This window comes from Serinus canaria, chromosome 4 (assembly GCF_022539315.1).
Source record: "Serinus canaria isolate serCan28SL12 chromosome 4, serCan2020, whole genome shotgun sequence".
NCBI lineage: Eukaryota > Metazoa > Chordata > Aves > Passeriformes > Fringillidae > Serinus > Serinus canaria.
In genome coordinates, this window is record NC_066317.1 from 43768150 (window position 1) to 43791619 (window position 23470).

General features: G+C 37.5%; 1 protein-coding gene across 2 annotated transcripts in view; it reads right to left on the reverse strand.

The window, feature by feature from the left end:
* Positions 1–4856: 4856 nt before the first annotated feature.
* Positions 4857–23470, reverse strand: part of TRMT9B (tRNA methyltransferase 9B (putative)) — a 113819-nt gene continuing 95205 nt past the window's right edge. For both annotated transcript variants that reach the window (XM_050973871.1, XM_030239013.2), the window contains 3 exons: positions 12767–12921; positions 9640–9813; positions 4857–6779 (listed from right to left, as the gene is read on the reverse strand). In XM_050973871.1, coding sequence (XP_050829828.1) covers positions 5740–6779; positions 9640–9813; positions 12767–12921 — 1369 coding nt within the window. In that variant the 3' untranslated portion in view covers positions 4857–5739. The remainder of the gene's footprint in view (positions 6780–9639; positions 9814–12766; positions 12922–23470) is intronic.

Here is a 23470-nt window from a genome sequence, read left to right on the forward strand (position 1 = left end):
CAAATTGTTTGCTTCCCTTTCTGAAATAGCATCAAGGGCTGCTTACTATTGTATAATAATGTAAAGGAAGCATTTAGCATATGCGGGGCAAAAAAAATAAAAGGTTGCATTAAAAAAATTATATATACAGAGATGTGTTTGTATCTGCTCTTTATTTAAACCTATGACTCAGGAGTCAGACAAACATTTTTAATGGTCCAGTGGTCAGTGTTAGAACACCAGTCTTTGTAAGGTGGAGAGGGTCAGATCCAAGAAGCAGTGAGCACTCTTGATGGTTATTGATGTTGATAGTTGCTACTTGTGCTGAGTACAGGCAATGACCTTCATCAGGCTGCATCATGGAATAAAACACAAATTTAAAACAGCCTGGAAATGTTGTGTGCAACTTGCTCTCCATTAAATTTTTCATTGTCTCATCTCTTGCATTCTCTTGGACACACTGGAATACAGCTTTGGCCAGTGAGCCACAAAACATTCCAGCTCCCCTTTTTTAAGTAGAGAGGTTTACACTTGTCTGGAGTATCTGTCCTTCCTCTGCACTGCAGCATTTGTTCTGCCCAAATAGCCAATTCCTCCTTTCACAAAAACACTTTGTTCAGAATTAAACCTGACTATCCTGTCAGTTTTGTGGCAAGGAAGCAGAGATGTGAAGGGTCAATTTCTTCCCAGTAATTCTGACATGCAGCATAGTGTCCTCTGCAAAGATGCAGAAGAGAAACACAGAGATGCTGCCTCACCAAAATGCCTCTCACAAATGACTTATTTTTATCCTGTGCAAGATGAGCACCAGCTTTCAATCTGACTGAGCACACACAGAGACTTCCTTGTTATCACATGTGTAAGAGGAGGTATCTTCAGCTATATATTTTATCTATTTTAATTGTGACAGTTTCAAAATGAAACTGTCACAATACTTTTTTCATTCAGAAAAAAAGAATTTGAGATGCTGTACAAAAAGCAACAGCACACTGAAAATTTTGCAAAGTCAACCTACTTTGTCACAACTGAAGAGGGCAACCTAATACCATCTTATTGTTGCTGTGTCCACTGTCCCATCCATAAAGCCCTCATCAAAGCAGAGCACAGCACCTTGCCAACGAGGATAAAGGGGATGGAGAATTTATATCCAGAAATCTTTTCAAAGCTAGGAATGCCACACATAGTATCTTTCTTTTTGTTTCCCTTCTTTCACATTTTTATTTCTGCTTAGATATGATCATAATTGCTGAATCACCCCTACTAGGCTTTTTTTAGTAGTGGTCGTGGTGGTTTTGGTGGGGATTTTTTACAACATAGGGCAATTTGTGTTCTTTTTAGGACAACTTATCTCTGTTGAGCACTGGGAGAAGAAGCAGGTGCAGGTACTGAATTGCCACAAGAGCAACAGAGGCATCTGCTGTCCTCAAGCACCCCAGACTCTAGAAGATGTAGAGATAGCTTAAATGGCTCAAAGGCAGAGACATTCCCTGCTCCACAGCAAATCACTGTGCTTTCCTGTTCTGCATTGTGTCCACGTGGTCTAACTGAATGAGAAAACAGCACTAACACAGTCTTCTCAGATTTGACATTCATTAGGAGTTTTCCAAGACACAGATTTTCAGGGGCTAATATATTTATTAGCTAATGTGAAGGTAGAAAAATTTTATAGAAAACTATATTTTAACCAAGTAGGATTTATTTCTGTTGAATACTAAAGAATAGATTCCATGTATGGACACAGAATCAACTCCAGAGCAGTACCTCAGCATGGTTTTCACCAGCAGACTGGAAGATAAAATCATGGCTTAACTGCCAGAATTCATACACTGTAAAAGTAAGAAATGCTGAACTCACAAAAGAGAGAAGCACTTGTATATATTCAACACTGACACACTTCATTTTCCTCAAGTACTGAAGCAGTCCCAAACCCTGTAAAAGTGCTGAGCAAGAAAATGGGTAGTGCAGCAGATTTAACACACTGGCCATACTAATACAGCCCAAGAGTGCTTTGGATGCAGGCTGATGGAGACATGACACAGCAGAGAGGATGCAGGATCACAGCTATTATTTCTACTCAGAACCTAACCAAGGGTTCACTAGCAACATTTTGCTGGTGGAACACACACAACTCTTCACTCAGCATTGTGAACCATGGTCATAAGTAACCTCTATAAAATAAGTTTTAGCTTTAATTTCTCAACTGTGATTTTAAAATTTCTACACAATGAGTTTGGAAGAAGTAAATTAGTCACTGTTAGTACCAAAAAACTTACACATGTTCACTTCTAATAAAAACATTTCTCAATGATCACAACTGCATTAGTCCTGGAAAAGTCAGTCTGTTCAATCTATTTTCTACTGCAGTTGTAGTGCTAAGCAATAGGATGAGAGACAATGGGCAGAAACTGATTCAACTTCAGGTGGGAGTTCCACCTGAATTAATTTTGTAAGAAACCAGGGCATCTTTCTCATGTCATCAAAACTTCTCCACATGCCACTCAGTGCTACATAAGCAGCTTAGGAGCAATCCAAGCCCACTAAAGCCAGAAGCATGTTTTTTATCAGCAGAATTGAGACAAGATTATTGCCCAGTTATCAGACAAGCAATGTAAAACACATTTGCCTTTTACCTTATTAGCAGTCAGATCTTTCAGTCTTGACATTGCCAAAAGTTTAAGCTTTCAAGGACAGCTTGGTTTTATTTACTTATTCATTCATTTACTGTATTTTTAATGGTATATCCACCTCTCTGAGCACATTAACTTTGTCTGTCAGCTAATTAAGTCTGAGATCACATGGATTCTGCTGGAAATTACCTTTAGCTTAAGGTGTGCCTCCTCAAAACAAAATCCACTCAAGAGAAACCTTCACCATGAGTGAGGTAATCTGGTTTATGAGATGATGAAGCTGTTACTGACCCAGGCAGGCTCCATTAATAGATGGGAGACTGCCTGCAAGAATAAAGGTTTGCTGTGCAGACTTCACAGTCACAACCTCAGCTGACTGACCCCATTCCATAAAAATTATGTTACATGGTGATGATACATCCTCAGAGGACAAATGAATATTTGGGGAAGAAAAAAAAAATAGCTGCTTACCAAACCTCCCCTCTCCTTCTCCCAGGAATTTGTAAGAATATAGTCCAATCCCAGCATAAACTCAAAACATGAGAAAATTCAATACAGAAACAAGTATTTGTGAAAAGAATCCCTGGGCAAGAACCTCAATCCAAATAATGCATGGAAAGCCTACAAACACAAAAGTGGTTCAAAATACTTCAGCAGCTTTGAAGGGACAACTGTTATTTAAACAGAGCAAGAAGTATTAACTGGAGCCTGACACAGATTCAGCCTCTTACAAGGATGACAAGTCTATATTCTAAGAGAATGGACACCTTTCCTTTCTCAGTTTACACCAAATTTCACCAGAGTACTTAACTACACACTGGACATGCCACAGTCAGACTGTAGACATTCATATAACAAAGTTGTGATATTCTTTCTCTCAAATAACTAAACTCAGCTCTCAGTGAAGATTAATAATACATAATAGTTTTTTCATATGTGTGTAATAAAGTTTCTGCATGCTGGCATTTAGGGATGAAGTTTCAGAATTGAATATAGTATGATAATAATCTACCTCTTTCTTAAATGTAGCCCAAATTCCAGCAGTGCTGAATATCCACTGGCATACTTTATCTGGAAGCAATTGACTTCTAAAATTCTCAAGCTCATCCAGAATTCCCAACAACAGAGGCAGGCCTCCCCTGTCTGAAACAACCAGGCTGCAAATGAGGTGTGGGGCTCAGCACAGTCCATGCTGGCTCTGCAGTATGGGTACTTTGGCACAAAGTGTCTAAACCTGGAGCCTGAGGATGCAGCAGATGCAGCCTCCTCAGCCAGGAGCAGCTGGACCCAGTGGGGCAGGGAATATGGGCCATTTTCTGAACTATGCCTCATCCACAGCAACTGAAAGCCACAGCCCTGGGCTCTATTGAAAGTAACATTTGGATTAGAGTGGAATGGTATTTCAGAAGCCTCAAATGTATGGTTGGTTCTTTGGCCACACTTTGATTTTCAAAGGCCTGTGGGGAGTGCAAGTGGGATAGACCCAGGAAGGATAAAGCATAAGGATATCAAGCTATGAGGAAGACAAAAATGATAATTTGAAGACATTGCTCTAGCAAGTAAATCTGTAATACATTACCATGTGGCAATTAACAGCTGGGAAGCTACATCAAAAATACTCAGCACCAGCAAGGTTTTCTACTGAGCAATCCCAAATCCACCTGCTCGTGCTGCATAGACTGGAAAAGCTTGGCATTTCACTCCTATTGCCTTGTATTCAAAGCTAGTTGCTCAATAATCTAGCAGACATCTTAATTATATAGCTCTTTAAAACTGCTGTAACAAAAGGGGTTTGGGTTTTTTTTGGGGGGAGAAGGGGGAAGGGGAAAATCTGTGCAGCTCCATTAAAGGTCATGAAATCACACCAGCTGAAGATGTGCCCTGCACTGCAACCACTGACTATGAATTAAGCCCAGGCATGGAGTAACTCTAATGAGACAATTAACCTCTTCTAGCCCTGCTTCTGTTGGCAATTCCACTACTGATCTTCTGAAGCCAAAGGTGCTTTTTATCCCCAGCACTATAAACTGCTACAACCTACTACAGATGGACAGTGATGGTATGTCTTGGAGGGAACAGGAAAGTTGTGTAAACCATCTATTATCTCTTAGGTCTCAAAAGGTTCATTTGCACTTCACAAGACAAGAATTTGTAATTTATGTGCAAACTGGGCTTATCCTTTTCCTGACTGCATTAAGACACTGTTAATATCTATTTTCACGTGTGAACAAGAAAAGTAAATACAACAGCTGACCAGATGTGCACTGCATTTTTATTAATTTAATCTTAGCTTCCCAGGCTTATCAAAAGGATATATGTATTTCAAGGATTTGATTTTTTATAACTTTACATAATACTCACACTCTCACAAATTCCTCTGACTTTTATATACACATAGCCAATGAAAAACTACAGCAAAGGAAATTAAGATAAAGTATTTGTGAGAGCTAGCACATAAAATTTCACCTGCACCTGAGAAACAAATTAAATTATTTTTAAAACAAATGTAAAAAATACTGTCCTCAATCTGTGCTGTCATTTGCTCCCAAACACAAACATCAAATGACAGAATATGCAGAGCTTGTTTGGTACACAGTTTTTTGCCCATTAATAACTCTACTGCCAGCTAAGGAGCACTGGGACCATGCTTGTTCCCAGTTCTGCAGCATGCACTCTACCAGTCAAGTACAATTTCAGACATAGTGTCTATGTCTCGTTTGTAGGACTTCAAGAATAGGGAGCAACGTGACAAACTTCTGGCATCTGAAGAATAAAGACTAGACTTTCTACTGAGAGGATATTTCTCACAAAAGATGCCCTGATCCTTGTTTTATAAAAAGGTTTATTTCTCAATAGAAAAGTATATTTTAAAACACAATTATTTGCTAACAGCAATATAAAACTCTACAGTTTTAACTTCATAAAAGTTTAAGAAAACATAAATATTGTCTACCACTTACATTCCTATATACAGAGCTTGCATTAGCGAGTTGAATAGTTAAGAGATAATAACTCAAAAATGAATGGCACACAACTACAAGACTCAAATTCCATGTCACACTGCACAATCACAGTAACACAAGGAAGAGCTTGAAATCCTCAGTCACTGGATTCTGCTTTGTTCTCTTTATAGCTATGTTCCTCTTCTCTCTGCAATAATGCACCAGTTCCCATGGTCATAGCAGGAAGAAAGTATCTGAAGCTCAGGCACATTCTCTTCTACCAGAGAACTCAGCTCTCCTTCCCGAAAAACATGGTAATAACGCATGAAGGCCTTTGTATCCAACATGGCATCAGTTTGGTCCCCAACAGACACTGCTGAATCCAAAGCTGAGTCAGTGGAGTCAGTGGTTGAAGTTCTTTTGAAAAACTTGCTGGCATCAGACTTACCAGCACCATCTTTATTACAATCACAGACGCAGTCCTTGTCTTCCACTGGGCCGTTCATAAATGAGGCTTTGTCCCCCTTGCTCTGAGCTGCCCTTGGGTGTCCTCCATTTAAACTTAAATCCTTCAGTGCATCTGTGGCTGGTGACCACTGTGGCTTTTTGAGAGACAGGCTTTCTACAAACACATCATCATCATCATCTAAACTCTGTTCATTTAACAGTGCCCCATGGTGACTCAAATCCAAACTGCAGTGCCGTGAGTGCTGGATGGGTACGGCACTGTTGGCCCACACTCCTTCATGTTTCAGGTGCTTCATTTTGTCACTTTGCTTTCTCAGGGCTGATTCATCAAGTGATCTGGAGAAAAACCATGAGCGGAAAGATCTTCCTAGAGCACTGTAAAATCTGTTTTCTTCCTCGGAAATTTTCATGCAGCAGGCTGTGGGTAAGCAATGGTCCATACTGCGGGGATGTTTTGAATCCGCTTCTGGCTGCAGATTGTTTTGGTAGCTGCACTCAGAGATGACAAGCTGTGCAGGGTGTATGTCTTGGCCTTTTGCACTATGGACAAACTCACCCTTATCTCCAGATTGATTTGATTCTGAAAAATGGCGCGAGCACAAGGCCTTGTTCCATGGAACAAATACATCTTGCTTCTCAAAGCGACGATTCTTTTGTTCCATAGCCCAAACGTAAATCATTATTTGGCCTCCAGGTGTCAATATCCTTGCCATTTCCTTTATTGCTTTGATCCTCCTTTGTTTAGTTGAGAAATGATGTATCACTGTGAAAAAAGGAAAGGCATTATGTACTGAATATTAGTAAAGACAAAGCATTTCCATCTTCAACCTGTTCTCCATGTTCAATCATTTCAGTTGCCTCATTCCAAATTATCACTTGCTGCAAGTCAGCAACAGAGATGAATTTATAGGTACCACAATGGAGGTTCACCTCAGAATGCTCTCTTTTATGATTATGTCCAATAGATAAAAATAGGAAAATCTGGAAGAAGGAAATTTATCTCATCCCAAAACAGGGATTCAAGAAAAGTCAGGCATATAAGCTGAAGGTTTCTGTTTCTCTGCATAGCCCGTAAGACATTATAACATGGCAGGCTTTCACTTAAATGCCTAGCCTTTAGGTGAGTTAGTTTCAAGTTGACTTTAGTTTTTGGCACAATTTTCAGACTTATCTTACTAAAAAAAAAGAAAATCTTTTCACCATGTAACAAATACAGCAAAGTGTAACATCAGAAAAAAGATACTTTGAACTTTTATATGAGCACACTTGCAAAAGTTCTAATGAGAAAGTTTAGACAAATATTCACCATAGCTTTAGTTTTGTCAAATTAGATTTTATTTTTGTAAAAAATGTCTACATTGCATGTCTCAGCATTTTATAATTTTTTTTACATTATCTTATGCTAATAAAAAAATTTTTTTGATCACAATATTTTAATTTTCTTTCCAGGACAATTTTCAAATTTTCACATTTCACTTCAATGTGAAATGTGAATTTCACATTGAAGTGAAATTTCAAAATTTCTACATTATTTCTATCTTCCTATTCACCTGGAGTATGAATGAGCCAATTTTAACAGTCAAAGAATAGCTAATAGAACTATTTGCTCTTGAAACTCTCAGAGGCATTAACTTGTACCTAGCTTGGACACATTTATCATGTTGTCCTATATATCATCAGCACTAGATTTGATCAGTGATGTAAAAAGGACTGATTCCATGATTTGTTTCAAGTGGACTTGGAGCCAGCCACTTCTACATGAAAAACATTCAATCTACCCATGGAACAGCAGGCAATAGAGCATGTTCTTACCTGAAGACATTTCTCTATGAATTCAGAAAAATTTGATTATATGCGCTGCTTGACAGTAGCCAATTCTAGGTGTAGAAACAGTGTTAGTTCAACACTGCAGTTATGAAAAGTGCATCCAACTAGCCCTGTCTTTATTCAAAACAATGATTAAATTACCAAGGGGGGAAAAAATGTAGCTTTATTATCACAAGCCAAGAAAAGCATTTGTGGCATTTAATATTAAGAAGACTCTCACAAGCAGCTGTGAATACAAAATAGACAACTCTGAGAAGAGTTTCCCATCTATGTGGTCAGTGTTTGTTTCCAGTGTTTGTTTTGTACTCCTGACTCCAAGGAATCTTTTTTCAAAATTGAAAAAAAAATCTAAAAAAATTTTTTTTTTTTTTTTTTTTTTTTTTTTACAGGATAGGGGAAAGGGAACTGATATTTTCTTATACTGGAATTAGGCCATATATCACCACAGAACCTCCTGGAAAATTTTATCAAAACTGACAGAGACAGCATACACATACAAGCTTAATTTACCAGAAAGAAACTACAATCAACCAACAGAATCTGTGCAAATTCTTTAATGGGTTAAATATTCCTTCTGGTTAGAATCACTTTGGAGGTTCTGCAGAAAAATCAATCCTATGAACACAATTATATCAACAAATCCAAGAAGAGCACTTGACTAAGTACATAAATGCTTGTTTTTCTCTGTAATAGGATGAAAACCACTTTATTTAGAATTAGATGGACACAGGCATACCATGTCTCTATTCAAGAGAGATTAAAATCCATTATTGTTAAATGTACTGAAATAGAATGTGAACTTTTAAACTTGTCAGGCTTATAATTGATATAAACACTAGATAGGTATGCTATCCTTGAGTCAGCTGATCTGATAAGCACTGAAATGGTGCTACGAGACCTAAAATGGGGGTAGGGCTCACTGGTAAACTAGCCAACATGAAACAAAGTAATATGATTGCTTGTGTATCAGTCAGCCTTTCCTTCCACCTGTTTATGGGAAAGATACATTTTAAAATAAATTTCTATCACATTTCAAGTAGTTTGTTGTTTGCTATCAATAATAAATAATAATAATAATAATTATCATGCTTTGTACTTTTGCTGATGAATTTAAAAACCCTGAAAGAAGCTCAATCAAGACTAGAACTAAAAACCTAGACTGTAAGTGGGTACTCTTTTTTTATCTACACTTAGCAAATTATTAAATAATTAGTAAAAATTAGTAAAAATTATTAGAGTAGTAAAAATACTACTCTCAAATTACGAGTAGTATTTTCAAAGAGGGAGGTCAGAAGTGTTAAAATGCAGAGATGCCCTGGTCATTTTAGACAACAAGTGCTTGTATGAATCTGAGTTCTTATGACTAAGAGAAATCCGAATTCATAACACATAATTGTTAATGTGAGTTCCAAGTTCTGCCATAAAGTTTTCATTTCAAAGCATTTGCTGTTCAAAACAGATGCTATGGAGAAACCAAGAGTTTGTCTTGAGCATCTAATATGTTTAAGCTTTGAGCAACCATGTTTAGATTAGTTTTCACTTGTTTACAATGCATGCTGGTAGGAAATCTTTTCTCTACCACATATAAACAAACAGGTGATATGCATATTTCCTTGGTCAACAGTGCCTCTTGAGTTTTGTTGTTTCATGTTGACTAAATTAATTTCAGTTCTATCTCCTGTAATTCTAAGGAACTGTTTCAAAACCATTAACTGAAATGAAGCCACATGGAAAGAAAAGAAAAGAGCACAGAAATTCTCATTTGCTGGGGACAGAATGAAGGTATTCTGTCTTACCTCCAATTGAAATGACTGCATTGAAGCACTGGTCCCTAAAGGGAAGGTTAAGGTTGTCACACACCAGAACCTCATCACCTTTCTTCTTTGCAATTTCTACCAGTCCTTCACAGTAATCACAGCCCAGATTATACACTTGACTGTTGACACTGAGATACTTTCCAGTTCCACAACCTAAAGAAAAGGATACTAGGTCAGAAGTCATATATTCCAAATATTTGCTCTCCCTCCTAAAGCAGTGAAAATAATATGCAGGCTTTCCTAATCCTCAGTTTTCCTGGAAAACAAAAAGAGGGTTTGTGCTGACTAGCATAACTGCTGCAGGGCTCATTTGGACTGTTGAAAATGCATGCTCACACTATTAGGACTGTAACAGTACCAACATCACTAACAGAAATACTCATTACACAGCCCTGTATAATAGCAGGTTATTTGTATTTCTGTGGGGAACAAGGATAAGTGCAGGTGGGAGGAGGAAAGAATGCTCCTCTGTATTGTACATCTTCGAGAATAAAAACCCAACCATGCTGCTTCATACTGAGTATTTATATGGCCTGTATCCTCTTACCAACAATGAGCATAAATGGGCACCCAAGAGAGGGTAAGAAAAGGATAAGCCCTAAGGCCTTTTTCCCAGTGCCATTCCAGCTTCCAGCTACTTTCTGTTCAGGGGATTTCCTGAAGCCAGTGTGTTATGTCTTTTCAGTGGTCTGCAACAGAGCTCTTTCCTTTGCTTAACCCCATGCACTACTTCTCCAGTGCATCCCATTTCTCTCCAAGAAGTCCTAAACCATAAATGCCACTGAAACAAGCCAGAGTGGAAAATTTTTTCTTTAGATACAGACTCAAAAATACCCATAAATCATAGAGGTTCTTTCCATATTGCAGGCACGTCCTCTTTATGACTTTATGCCAATGCATTATAAGCCACGTAAATGTAATGAACTGTTCCAGAACATTACATTTATGTTCTTCCACCTAAAAGGAAGCACAGTCCTTCTCAAGGACTGTGCTGTAGTGAATTGAAATCTTTCAGAGGATCCCTCAATGCCTTATGCATATCAAGCACTTTTCAAAATTATACTGGGAGCCGTTCACTGCAGCTCTGGGTCACTAGTGAGGAATAATTTCTGAAAGTTGACAGCCAAGCAATGGGGTAGCAGCTTGGCAAAGAGAATCATCTCAGTACTGGTAATTCAATTTAAAGGCCTGGAGTTATCTTTAGAAACATCACTGCTTCTTGCAGCACTGCTGCTCTCAGTGTTGTTAATGTGCACCATTATCTAGAGAGACAGCACAGGAGCTATTGCAGAACAGAACAACACTTCAGTGGTGAAAAAGAGCATATTTCTCAGCAAAAAGCAAGCACTATTCTTTGAGGTAGCACTTGAGAAAAATGGAAAATACTAGTATTGCAAATGCTGTTCAAGGAATACATGCAATAATACATGAAGTTCTGCATGTTAGGAAACTACAAATTTTAAAGATTTTTATAAATTACGATTCATTACTGTGTTTGCAGAGGAACACATTTATTCAATCATCATTAATTTGGTAGATTCAGTTGCTTAACACAGGCTTTTGGTGAAGTGCTTTGTAATCACTGTGAGTCTTTGGAAGTATAGGGTCCTCTCTGGAATGAAGCTACATAGTGTCAAAAATCCCAGTATTCTAAAAATCTGCATTTGCCAGAGATTCACTTTTAAATGAGTCATCAGGAAGGTGAATTCCTTGAAGCTAACAATGGCCAAGCTATTTTGATGTGTTTTGATCAATGAAGAATAGTAAGGCAAATGGAGAAAATGATATTTTAATAAAAGGCAGTATTAAAAGAAAATTACCAATTAAAGATCTCATTTTGAAAATTTTAGTGCCACTAGGCACTAGTGCCACTTTATTACAACTCCTCCTTAAATACATACCAAAAGTAAATACAACAGTCAGATTGCTGTAGACCTCATAAAAGAAGATACCTTGTGTGCCTTAGTAGGAGTATTCCTATTGGCAACTGTAAAGATTGATCTTCTCCCCAGATGAGACTGCAACAGGATGACCTTAAGCATTCAGCAATCACCGCTGATAAAGCCTCAAAAAACTTCAGCTAAGATGCAAATGACTTCTATTGAGGTGGCAATGATTTTGGCTGAGAAGTACCAATCTAGCTCTCAGATGAGTGAGTGTAGGCTAGAGGATATTTCCTGAAATTAGTGACAATGGTGCAGACATATAAAAATAGCTCCCTGCTCAAAATAATATCAATTAAGTATTTTTGGTGTAATGCTCAACAGCAGCAGGAGAACTCCATATTATCTTCTGATTACGGCCTACAGCATATTCAAATAATGTTTTTCTCTTACTGGATAAAGCAGATGCATAATTTATTGTGCACATTTGTTAAACTTTGCTGTGTAAAAGTATTTTATTAGTTTAAACAGTATGGAAAACACAATGGTGCAAACAAGCATTTGTTTTGCAATGTGGTGTATAGGACTGAAGTCATAATGCAAGCAAAGGAAACATGCCAGCACCTGGAAGCCCCCGGAAAGTCTGCAGGAACAACAGAAAATCCAGGTATAAATACTGCATGTAGGGAAGACAATGCCATAACAGGAAAACACCTAAATATGGTGTCCATATTTAGGATCACAGGAAGATTCTCAGATCGGGTTTTTTTAATACTTTTAACAGCAATCACATCAGAAGATTTCTCTTAATAAAAAGCCTTGCTAGAAAGAGTTTTAGAGCAAATGAAAACCAATGAATTGCGGACTGGTATTACACAAACCAAGTGATCTAAAGAAACTGAAATATTAAATAACTGGGCTATCAATATAATTTTTTCAAAAGGGCTCCAGGGGAATGAAAGACCATTAAGCCAGTGGGGAAATGGATAGATTAAGACTTAGCTCAACAAAAATAAGGGAAAACATTTATTTACTGTCTAATTCTTTACTACCAAAGAATTAAAAGAAGCAATATAGTGCATCTAGCATTGGGACTTAAAAACAACTTTAAAACTGATTTAAACAACTTAAAAAACCAGTTGATCTGAAGGTTAAATATGTTTAACAGATAAACTAACAAAGCTTATAAACAATCTTTTATGTCACCTCAAAGAATGGCTTACCTATATCAACCACGAGACTGCCAGGCTTTTGTTCCAGCAGGAAGTTCCGAACACGAGGCCATGCTTTGGTCTGCAGGTCACTGAAGTAGGCAGCTGTATTTTCATACACACTGTGCACGTGCTGCTTCTCTAGCTGGGTAGCCTCATGTTCCATCCTGAAAACATAATGAAGGTTATGTATAACCAAACACAAACTGTTGCAGTATAGACTTTATATTTTATAGGCAAGCATAATTCAGGACCTTGTACGCTTATATCATAAATTACATCCATCTACCAGTCATATTTATAAAATAGTCTTTACTCAAAGGATCTGATTTTATTTCATGAAAGTCGAGAAAAACTGTGAATGTACCACCTCCCCTGTGAAGCATTATGTAACTGCACATGCCTATGCAATAACAGGCACATTCCCAAGTTCACCAATATAGTAAAAGCTTATCTGGTGCAAAAGAGAGCCTGTATTCAGTGAAAGTGCAGAATGGTTATAGAATCATAGAATCATTTAGCTTGGAAAGACCTTTACAATCATCAGTCCAACCAGTTGGGAACAGGATTTTAAGAACCAACCTTCCCGTTGTTGCTACTGTGAATAGGCAAACTACTAATATGTTACTTGAAATATAGCCTGGTCCCTGAAACCTCAGCCCCTAAATCATGCATAAGTGATTTGTGGCTTATCAGCCCTCTAGAAGTGATTGGTTTGCTAAATATTTTCAGCAACAAAACCTTGATTTCCCTACTTCCACTCCATTATCTTCATGTCTTAGCACAGTATTTTAGTTTAGTGATTCAAGAAATGGCATCTTAAACTTTAAGTATTACCCCTGAGCTCATGTAGATACCAAGTGGATGCAGAGACTGAATCCCTTCAGACATAATCTTACATCTTCCTGAACATATCCTCTCATCCAAGGACCAGCCAGGTGAGGTTTGAGTATCTGACGAAGACTGATGAGATTACATTCCAAAGTGTTAAGGCATTCTTCAAACTAATTTAAAGTGCCTGTTTATATGGGAAATATTTCTTCCCATTATTAAAAAAACCTTATTCAATTGTCCAAGAACTCTACAGAGGTTAAAGCCTGCTTCCAAACATCAAACAGACTAAGCAATGTATTATCAAGATAAAATTATAAAAGTGACTCCTTTGACTGCATTTGAAAAGGTCAGAAGCAAAGACTTTAATTTACTTTCCTTGATTTTCAAATAATATACATTTAGGAACTATAATAAAAATTTCTTCTTCCTGTCACTTTTAGTATTGAAATACATTAGTATGAGAGAAAAGATGGGAATATATGAGAAATTATGATATCTATGAGAAAAAACATTTTTATTATTTTTTAATATATGTGTAATAAATAATGTGAGCTGGCACTGCAGCTGTTCTACAGACACAACTTGTCCTACACCTGTCCTACAAATACAATCTTTTTAATTAAATAAATGGGAGTTAATCCCAGTGACTAAAAAACCAACATACTTCAAGTGTGTGTCAGTGTTTACAGAATAGTATGTAAGGCTTGATTCATTTCACTGGTACTGTGTAAGAGGTGGGGACAAATTGTTAACAAGTCTACAGTCTATTCTGACTGTAGTATCTATGAATATTTATCTTCAAAACATTTATGTTCAATATTTTCACAGTCCTTAATTTATCTTTTTTCTACAATCCACTATTTTCTTTTATCCTGCATTTGTTCACCTTTTACTAGGTGAATATACACATATACATAAAAATTAAATTCAGAAACAGTATAGTACATTGCTACTAGGCACATTTTCAGTTTAATTAAAAAGCGAAAAGCTGTAACAGACTTAACAAAAGAAGCAATATAGACCTGAAATTATATTACATTGCCAGAAGTTACTCAAACTTTTCTAAGAATCCATTTCAAGTTATGTTGTCATATAGAATGGGTTAGCTGCAGTAATTTCAAGTAAGTATTCCTTAGAGTGAACAGCCCAATCCTGTGTTTTTATTTGACCCTTAAATAAAATCAATTAGGTGTTTCATGTCTCCAGCTGTCTTTTTTCTCTGCCTCAAAACATACTCTGTTTGGTTGTTCAACTGCCTAGCAGTCCTCTATTTATAAGTAGCAATTCCAAAGACTAACAATCATTTCTTTTATTTTGTTGCCTGATAAGCTCCTTGCTCTAATTTACACTTCGTGTTTAGTTACTATGTGTCTCAGTGTATCCAAGTGCTTTCTTTTATCTTTCCACTTGAAGCTCCTGGTTCAACCTTTGCTGTTCTTAAAAAGAACTGAAAAGGCAGAATGTTTCCAACCATTCATACTGAATTCCCAACACTGTCTTTTTTTCAATATTTTCCTAAAATGTCTGCATTGAATTCCAACGCAGACTGAGATCTGGCTTCATTTCCTATTGAATCCAAGACCATTAAGTTCTTTCTTAATGGACAGGAAGAACTTGTTCACTGGAACTGGTACTAAGTCTTCAGCTACACAGGACGTGCTGGAGACTTCCACGTCTTACAACACACCATTAGAGGTTATTATTTGTAGATATTCTTAATAAACATTGTCAAGAAAGTAATTTTGTTATAATAGAGTAATGGTAGTATACTAAAAAGAAAAATTATTTAATGCACCATTTTGTAACAATTTCCATTCCTGCTGATTGTTTATATTTGGCAAACAATTAAGGCACATGATGAAATCAAACTTGCAAATTTGACTTTCCAGTCAAGATCCATAATAGTATCAGGTTTTACTTTACAGCACGGCAGGAAATGTCCCAGCAATTAACCTCTTCATTTCAATGTTTATAAAACACAAGGAACCTGAGGAGTCTGCCCAGACCCACGGCTGTACCATTTTCACACAAGTATACTGTCACCAAAAAAACACAGAAACTTAGACCCATGTAACTCCACCAGCCAAATTCAATGTCCCTATTTCTCTTTCTAAACAAAAACAACTTCTTTGCTTTGAAAGTAACAGTCAGTGCCTCTGCTGGACTTGAATTGTAGAAAACGTTCATTTCATACAACTTCTGGATTTAACCTCCTGGATAATTGGAAAGTCTGTTTTGCGAAGTAGGTAATGAAAATCTGCCCAGAAATCCCACTGCTTCAGCATCTGCTCCAGCTCTCATTGAAGCTTCCCAGAAGCTGTCTGATAAGACCAGAGAAAAGAAGCAGAAGGTGGTAATTATGGACACTTTTCCCATGCTCAATTCTTCTTCTCTCGTCCTTATGCCCCTGCTAAAGGGCTGATGCAGAGGCTTGGAGCAGAGATGGGAGTGTGCAGTAAATTGGCACGGAGCTGTTCAGTCACTCTGAGCTGTTCAGTCACTCTGCAGCAAGTCTTGCCAAGTCCCCGAGATGTGAATGCAGCTCAACAAACACCCACCAACTGCAAACAAGCAGCTTGGATAAAAACTGAAGAGCAGGATTCTCTTCCCCTTCAGTGCTTCCTGGGCATCCTCCTGGTGATTTGTTCATGAGACTACAACAGGCCCTTGTTGCAGCTGGTCTATCAAATGAGGAAACTGGATGAAAACTTTATTTTCAATTCTGCTGAATTTGCAGGGAAATGGATCACCAGTCCATCACTGTGGTACATTAAAAAATTGTTTGGAAGTAAATAGGTTGTAGTCCATTGACTTTTACCTACACTGCTCTTTTCCCTCTTTGTTAAAGAAAAACCCAAAACCAACCAACCAAAAACCAAACCAAAACAAAACCAAAAATCTCCTAAAACATTACACCTTCCAAGAAGGTAAAAGGAATTGTACAAACACGATCTATATTTTCATAGCTATATATCTCACTAAGTGTTCTCTGGCTCTAAGGTAATCTAATTTCTTCCCATTCCATTAACATTCTGCAACCTTTTAGATAATTAACTTTTCAAGGATACTGCTTTAATAAAAGTCATGTTGCTTGGATATTTTTTATTGCTGCTGAAGTAAGAAATACATTTCAGCAAGTGACCTTGAAATGAAAACAACCAAAATTAATAACCCCGATTTCCAACACTTTTAAAAAAATCATGTTTGGATTTTTTGGGGTTTTTTTTGGGAGGGGGGATGTGTTTGAATTTTTGTTGTTGGTTTTGAAAGCTTTTGATTTATAGTGTTGACTAATGGTATTAAATACCTCATCCTCAACTGGACAAAATATTTGCTGGCTCCCAGATGCCTGGGGTGTCCTGAAACTGAAGCACAGGAGGTAGTGTTCCATCCAAAACCACTGCCTCTACCACAGTCTGCCAAAAGCTCTTCACAATCACCTGCAGTTCTGAACCACTTGCAGACCTCCCCACCTACCTCAAGTTATCTCTTCCCAGTCACCTACAATTTTCATCTTCCATGTTCTTTTCATTTATTACAACTTCCTCTGTCTCCTTTAGCATGTGCTATATCAGCACAACTATTTAACTTGATACAATGCTGTACAATACTGTGAAGTCTTCCCTGGCTCTGGTACAGCTCCTGCTTGCCTTTCTATCCAGGCCAAGCACAGTACCCAGTATACCTCACAAAGCTTTTGTCAATGGCCTCTTGGAACTGTAATTTTAATGTATTGCTCCGATTTATCTTGAAATCAATTGCTCTTGATTAATTTGTGCCACAGGCCTTCCTCTCCTTCTCTCTTGCAACTGCTTATTTTCTCTAACCCTTTGATGAGCAGCATGGACTCACTCAATTCAGGGCAAGATTTCAGCCTGTTAACAAGGGCCCCTCTTAAATGCACTCATTTTCACATGCTGATGGGAATTCTCAATAACATTTTGGGTAAGAACTGCTTCAAAGATCTAGGAAATTCAGCACAGTTGTGTCTCTCTTTGCTGCCACAGCAACATAAATCTTGATTACACATGCAATAACCTAATTAATCGCTTAAATGGAACAGGATAAACCACAAGGGCTAGGTCTACATCCTCAATACCCTGTTCTCCAGCAATAACACATGCACTTGCAGCTGTTACTAATACCTAAGCCAAAGGTGGGACAGACCAATTTGTGCTTCATCCTTCATCTCTAGAATAGCGAGAATCACCTATTCAGTGAGAAATGTTTCCAGTTTACTTCCAAAATTTTTCAGTCTTTTCATTCAAATACAGGTAGGCATGGAAAGTGAAGTGTACAGCCCTAGTGGACTATAAACCACAGTATTTTTTCCATGCAAAGACAAAAATCCAGTTTATCTCCAACAGCAAAACAACATCACAGCCCTTCTGAAAAACAAACTTGATTTCTTTATCAGACCTTTGCTCACCCTTCAACTGAATTTATATATTCAATAGCAGTAACTTCCATTCTGACTGACAGTGACTTCTCGTTTCAATAATGCAGACAACAAACTGTTCTATGCCAACAGGGCAAGTTGCTTCCAGATACCAATCATTAAGCAAAGCAGCTATATTAGTAAACAATGGTAATGAAACTAAATGATAGGAATGCTGTCATGAACAGTTAAACTAGCTGCAATGAAAGTTTAGTAAGAGGATACAATAGAGGATGATTTGCTTACATAAGGCTAACAGCTCCAGTAATTAATTTCATCCATGCATGAACCATTATAATCCCATGAAAATGCACAGCCTGAAATCAGAGCAAGGGGAGCTCCATGCAGCATTACTAAAACCTTTTTGAGCTGAAATCCTGATTCAAAACCCTTCCTCCAGTAAAGTTTTGGAAATCCTGAAACAAAAAATAAAGAGCTGGGACACATTTGACAGGAACCATTGTTAGCTGAAACACTAACTGTGAAATGAGCATTTTAAAGTAATTTCGTTGATTGAAATGAAGTCACCATCATTGTATTTTTTCTTACTAAAATACATAGAACTTTGTCTCAGCAAAACATTAGAAGGGCTGAGACTGTTCCTACAAGATCTTGGACAAAATAAGTTTATAGTTCAAGCTCTAGTAACTCAAAATGACAGCCATTCACTGTCACATTCATTTTGTTAGCTGTGTTTTCCAGTTCAGACAAAACCTAGTACTATTCACTGCACATTCTTGGATCAGTTAATCATTTAATATTCCCCTTGCTGTTTTGCATTAGGGTCATAGTCTATGTACCTGAAACGTTGCACTGTAAACAGATTTATTTTCACTAAGTACATAAACTGCATTCTGTAGATAGGTAACATTCTGCTAAATCAAAGTGCACAAACATGGACCCTTGGCCATTAAAAAACCCTGAGAAGTGGAGCAAACTCATGCAGAAGCTTCTCAGTCCCTTTACGTGTCTGTTGATCTTTACTGTCACATCAAAACTCACAAACCACCCCCCAGCACTGAGTCCCTTCCTACTGAATTCCCACACAGTCAAAAACCCGTGATGCTGGATGTGCACTGATGTGGGTTTTCAGATCCTGCTCAGAAAAACTCTGTGCAGGCATCAGAGAAGTGGGGACTAGGAAAAATTTAGCCTACTAAGCAGGAAGGAAAGTCTAATAATAAGTAGCACTAAGAAGAGCAAAGTGTTTAGGTTTTTCTTCTTCACTTTTCATATCAATTGGCACCAGGTGTCAATGCATCAGTGACAAAGGGATAAGAACTTAGGGAGAGAATAGGTAGGGGCTTTTAATTTCAGAGTTTTCTAAACTAGCCTAATAAACAGTACATAGGGAACTGATTGCACTGGTCTTGGGTTAGACAGGCTCAGAGCCACAAGAAATTGAATTTGAGAAACTGAGGGCAACATGTACAATCCCTATTCTCATCACATTCCAGTAAAAAAAAATTAGGGACGGTCATTTAAGATTCTAGAAATTACAGTAGAATGGTACAGTTGATACCATTTTGAAGAGGATATTTAGAGTGTAGTTACCAAAATTCACTATCATGCTGGAAGGATACCCTGAGCAAACCTGTCCAGAAATATGCTTTGGACACTCCTCAATAATTTCTTTGTATGATACTTGCAGACAGACCAAATCATCAGGGTCCAAATGAACTGGATAACGGTATCAGAATTCAAATGTTTAAACAGATCAAAACAGACAGAGAAAAGCATTACTTTTTGGTAAGAATAACCCACTGCACAAAGACTGAAGGAAGCAGGATGGGATGCCTGGCAGCAGCTCTGCAGAAGAGGATCTGGGCCATATAACATTTCACAGATTTAACACCATACACGCTATGTTGTTATGGTGGTTTTAGCAATATACTGTTGCCAAAAAATAAGAAAAGAAAAAAAACAAAACTGGATCAGTGCACAGGCAAGTTACATAAAATTTTCCTTCTCCTAGATTCAGCACTCCTGGCATATCAGGTTGAGCATTATGTTCAACTTCAAGCAAGAATAAAATAGGAGAGAACAATTATGAGACACTGTATATATATCTAGGAGATCAGAAATCACATAAATCCTGGGGAAAGAAGTTTGTTTCAAAGTGTTGGCCCAGAATGAGAGAGGACCATCTCATAACAAGAAGGGCTGTTGCAAAGTGGAGCGAAATACCTGTTTGCCAAAACTGAAAGGTAGTAAAAAGACAGTAGCTTAAGCTACAACAAGGGATGGGACAATGGGTAGGACACTCAAAACAAAATGAGATGAACAGAAAAGCACTGGAAATGACCATGGACTGGGTAGGACATGGAGTCTCTACCAACGGGGTTTTAAAAATCTAAGTCAGTTAAGCACCTGTCAGGAAATACTCTGTACCCTGCATCACTATCTCAAAGCCCCTGACCATGCCAATCTAAGCATAAGCTTTAAATGCAGCTATCTTTTCTCCTTGGTCACTGTATGTCTCAAACATTTGTATGCAATTATCATGTCTTCTCATTTTCCAGCAGTTAAGCAAGCATTAAATATTTAGTACTTTCCATCTCCCCTGATGAATCAGTCAAGGTGGTCTTTTACAAGTACTGCTGTCATTCTAAGTATCCTCTCCATATGTCTTGATTCTTTAGGCCAAGGGATAACCACAGGAATATTCTATTCCTGAATGTCATTCTACAGTTCTCAAATTACAGTTTTTTTAATTTCTTCTGTTTCCTCACACTCTGGGTTTGCATTTAGAGTACTATTTTCAGTTGGATTAGTTTTAATTTATGTGGTATAATTCTCCTTGTTTTTTCAGTCATAGAGCTCATCACTTTGGTGCTTACATAGTACTTGCTGTAATACACAAAACCTCCCCATTTTAAATGATTTACAAACTGACTTAAGACATTAAATTACTTGAAAACATATCTTCTGCTGAAATCTCAGAGACAGAAAGATAAGTAACACATTATCAAGTATGATCTAAACTGGGAGCAGCCAATGGTTACCTTTGATCTCAAAATTAGATATAAAATGTTGTAGAATCAATTACAGTAATTACAGAACTACAAAGTGGTTTCTCTTGATACATTTTATAAACTATTCTTGATTATCATGTTTATTACAACTCAACATATAATTTCCAATCTTACAATATTAATATACAGATGTATTCAGTATTCAGCATACTTACCAAATACAGTTTAAAAAGAACAGATCTTGTGGTGGACAGTACTAGGTACAGTTACCTCAGTAGATGACCACTTAAATGAAATCAAAGTCAGTCTGACATTTTTTTATCCTACAAAACTAAAAAATCTGACTGATTTTTTTTTTTTTTTGTAAGTTTTAGTTATAGGAAGCCATGTATTTATATTTATTTCTCTAAAAAGAAAAGGTGTCTCATTTGTCTTAGAGGCTCATGCTCCAAAGTGTCTTCAGTACTCTCTAACAGTGACTGGGTGTTAATGCAGCTGACAAAGGCTCCTGAAGATCCACCAGTAATCCTGTCAGGGGTCGGATTTAGACCCAGCCACAGAAGAACTGCACTCTGCTGTTACTGAGAGGTTGAGGTGTAACCCTCTGTGAGGTGACTGTCACTGACAGCTTCTTCCAGGGGTAACTTTAGCAGACTGAGCAGCGTGAAGGCCTAGTGGTGCTGCAGTCAAAATCCCTAGAAAAGATCCCTTGTTGTCATAAATCACCAGACCTTCACTCAAAGATTATTTCATTTTAAATGCATTATATTGTGAGCGATACCTTTTTACATAACTTGTTATTTCTAAGCCCTCCATTTTAAAGATGAGAAAGGCTTTGAAAAATGTAATTTTTCCTCCTCAGCATGGAAAGGAAAGGCTCCCTGGGAGAGCTGAAATTTCACATAAACACTACTGAAGTTCTCTATTTGGAAAATATTTTAATCCTGTGGCCTTTTTAGGTGTAATTTATTTTTTTTCTTAAAATCAGGAAATTATTGTATTGGGGAAAAAAATGATACCTACAAACATCAATATTTGGAGCACCAAAAGAAATACTAGCTTAGAAGAAATTTGGGCTGTAAGTAATTAACTTCTCTGAAATTATTATATGTTGCTATGAATGTAAAGCTTTCTTCAAAATGGAATACTTTTCAACAGCAAAACACAAACCAAGTTATACAGTGCCTTTTGTCCAACTGTGCTCTGCCTCAACTTTTCTGATGAAAAAGAAATCAGCCAGGATTCTGTGTCACATGAGTTTAAGTCAGTTACATAAAGCCTGGCTATGACACAAGTATTCATCAAATATTTTTCAACAGTTAGACTCTTTTTCTCCCAGTCATTCAGTTGATACTCCTATGTCCATTTATGAAGGTAAATACAAATTTTTTTAAGTACCAGTGTTTTTACTCTTCATTTCTATTTAAAAATTATTTCATAAGCATATAGAGGTCTGGAATAGTTTTCCAATCTATTTTAATCTTCATAAATTTAAGAGATGTGGCCCTCAAGCCATGGTTTTCTGTCACACAGGAGTATTCTGTCACTACTACGACCTATGAACTGGCCCATGTAGATCCTGGTACTGCAAACATGCAGACATCTGCTGAACTTTATGCTAATAAATCATCTTATTGACCTCAGGTAGCCTATTGCTAATAACTAAAAGCAGGAATTTGCAAATTATATTTTTCAAGACTGAGCCTTCCACTGTTTCTACTGTACCATATTCCAGTTCATCCATCCAGAACAGATGGCAGAATTCCTGCAAATCTGAGAGTTTGCATGGGAAGTGTTTATCCCTTGATGCAGGGCTGATTTCAAACTCTGTTCAAAGACATGGTCTATAAATAGCATATATTACTGAAATAAATATATTTATGTACTAGACTGAAAACAAGCTACTAAAATGAAGCCAACCCTCTGGGGTCCAGCAAGGGGCAGGAAAAAGTCCTGAAAGGACCAGTGTTGCTCATGGATAGGCTGCTGAATGTTTTTATCTCTTTCTCGAGTTTCATGCACAAAAATCAGAAACTCCAGCAGCACGCTTCACCTGAGCAGCTATATGAGCAAGGAATGTCATCCTGTGCACTACGTCAACACAGCAGGGCTGCCGAATTCTGCCAGAAATTCTTTGCAAAAGAAAAGGCACGGGTGAGCTGACTCCTGAGCTCTGGCTGCTCCCACTGATGCTCAGCAGGAATGAAAATCCCTTTACAAACATTCATTAAGCAGTGAACACTCTGCAATGCTGAGAGCTCTGTGTGGAGGCAATACCTCAGTATTTAGAATCCTCTAGGAAAAGAAGAAAATAATCACGAAGTATTACGGCTAAGGATTGCTCCAGGTCATTGCTTAGGACTGTCTGCCAACACACAGAGCGTACTTAATTTTTAACTAATCAGGCGACCACGGAGAAACTTACTATTGCTGTGGTAAATTCCCCCCATTTCGTAAAAACTCCCCTCC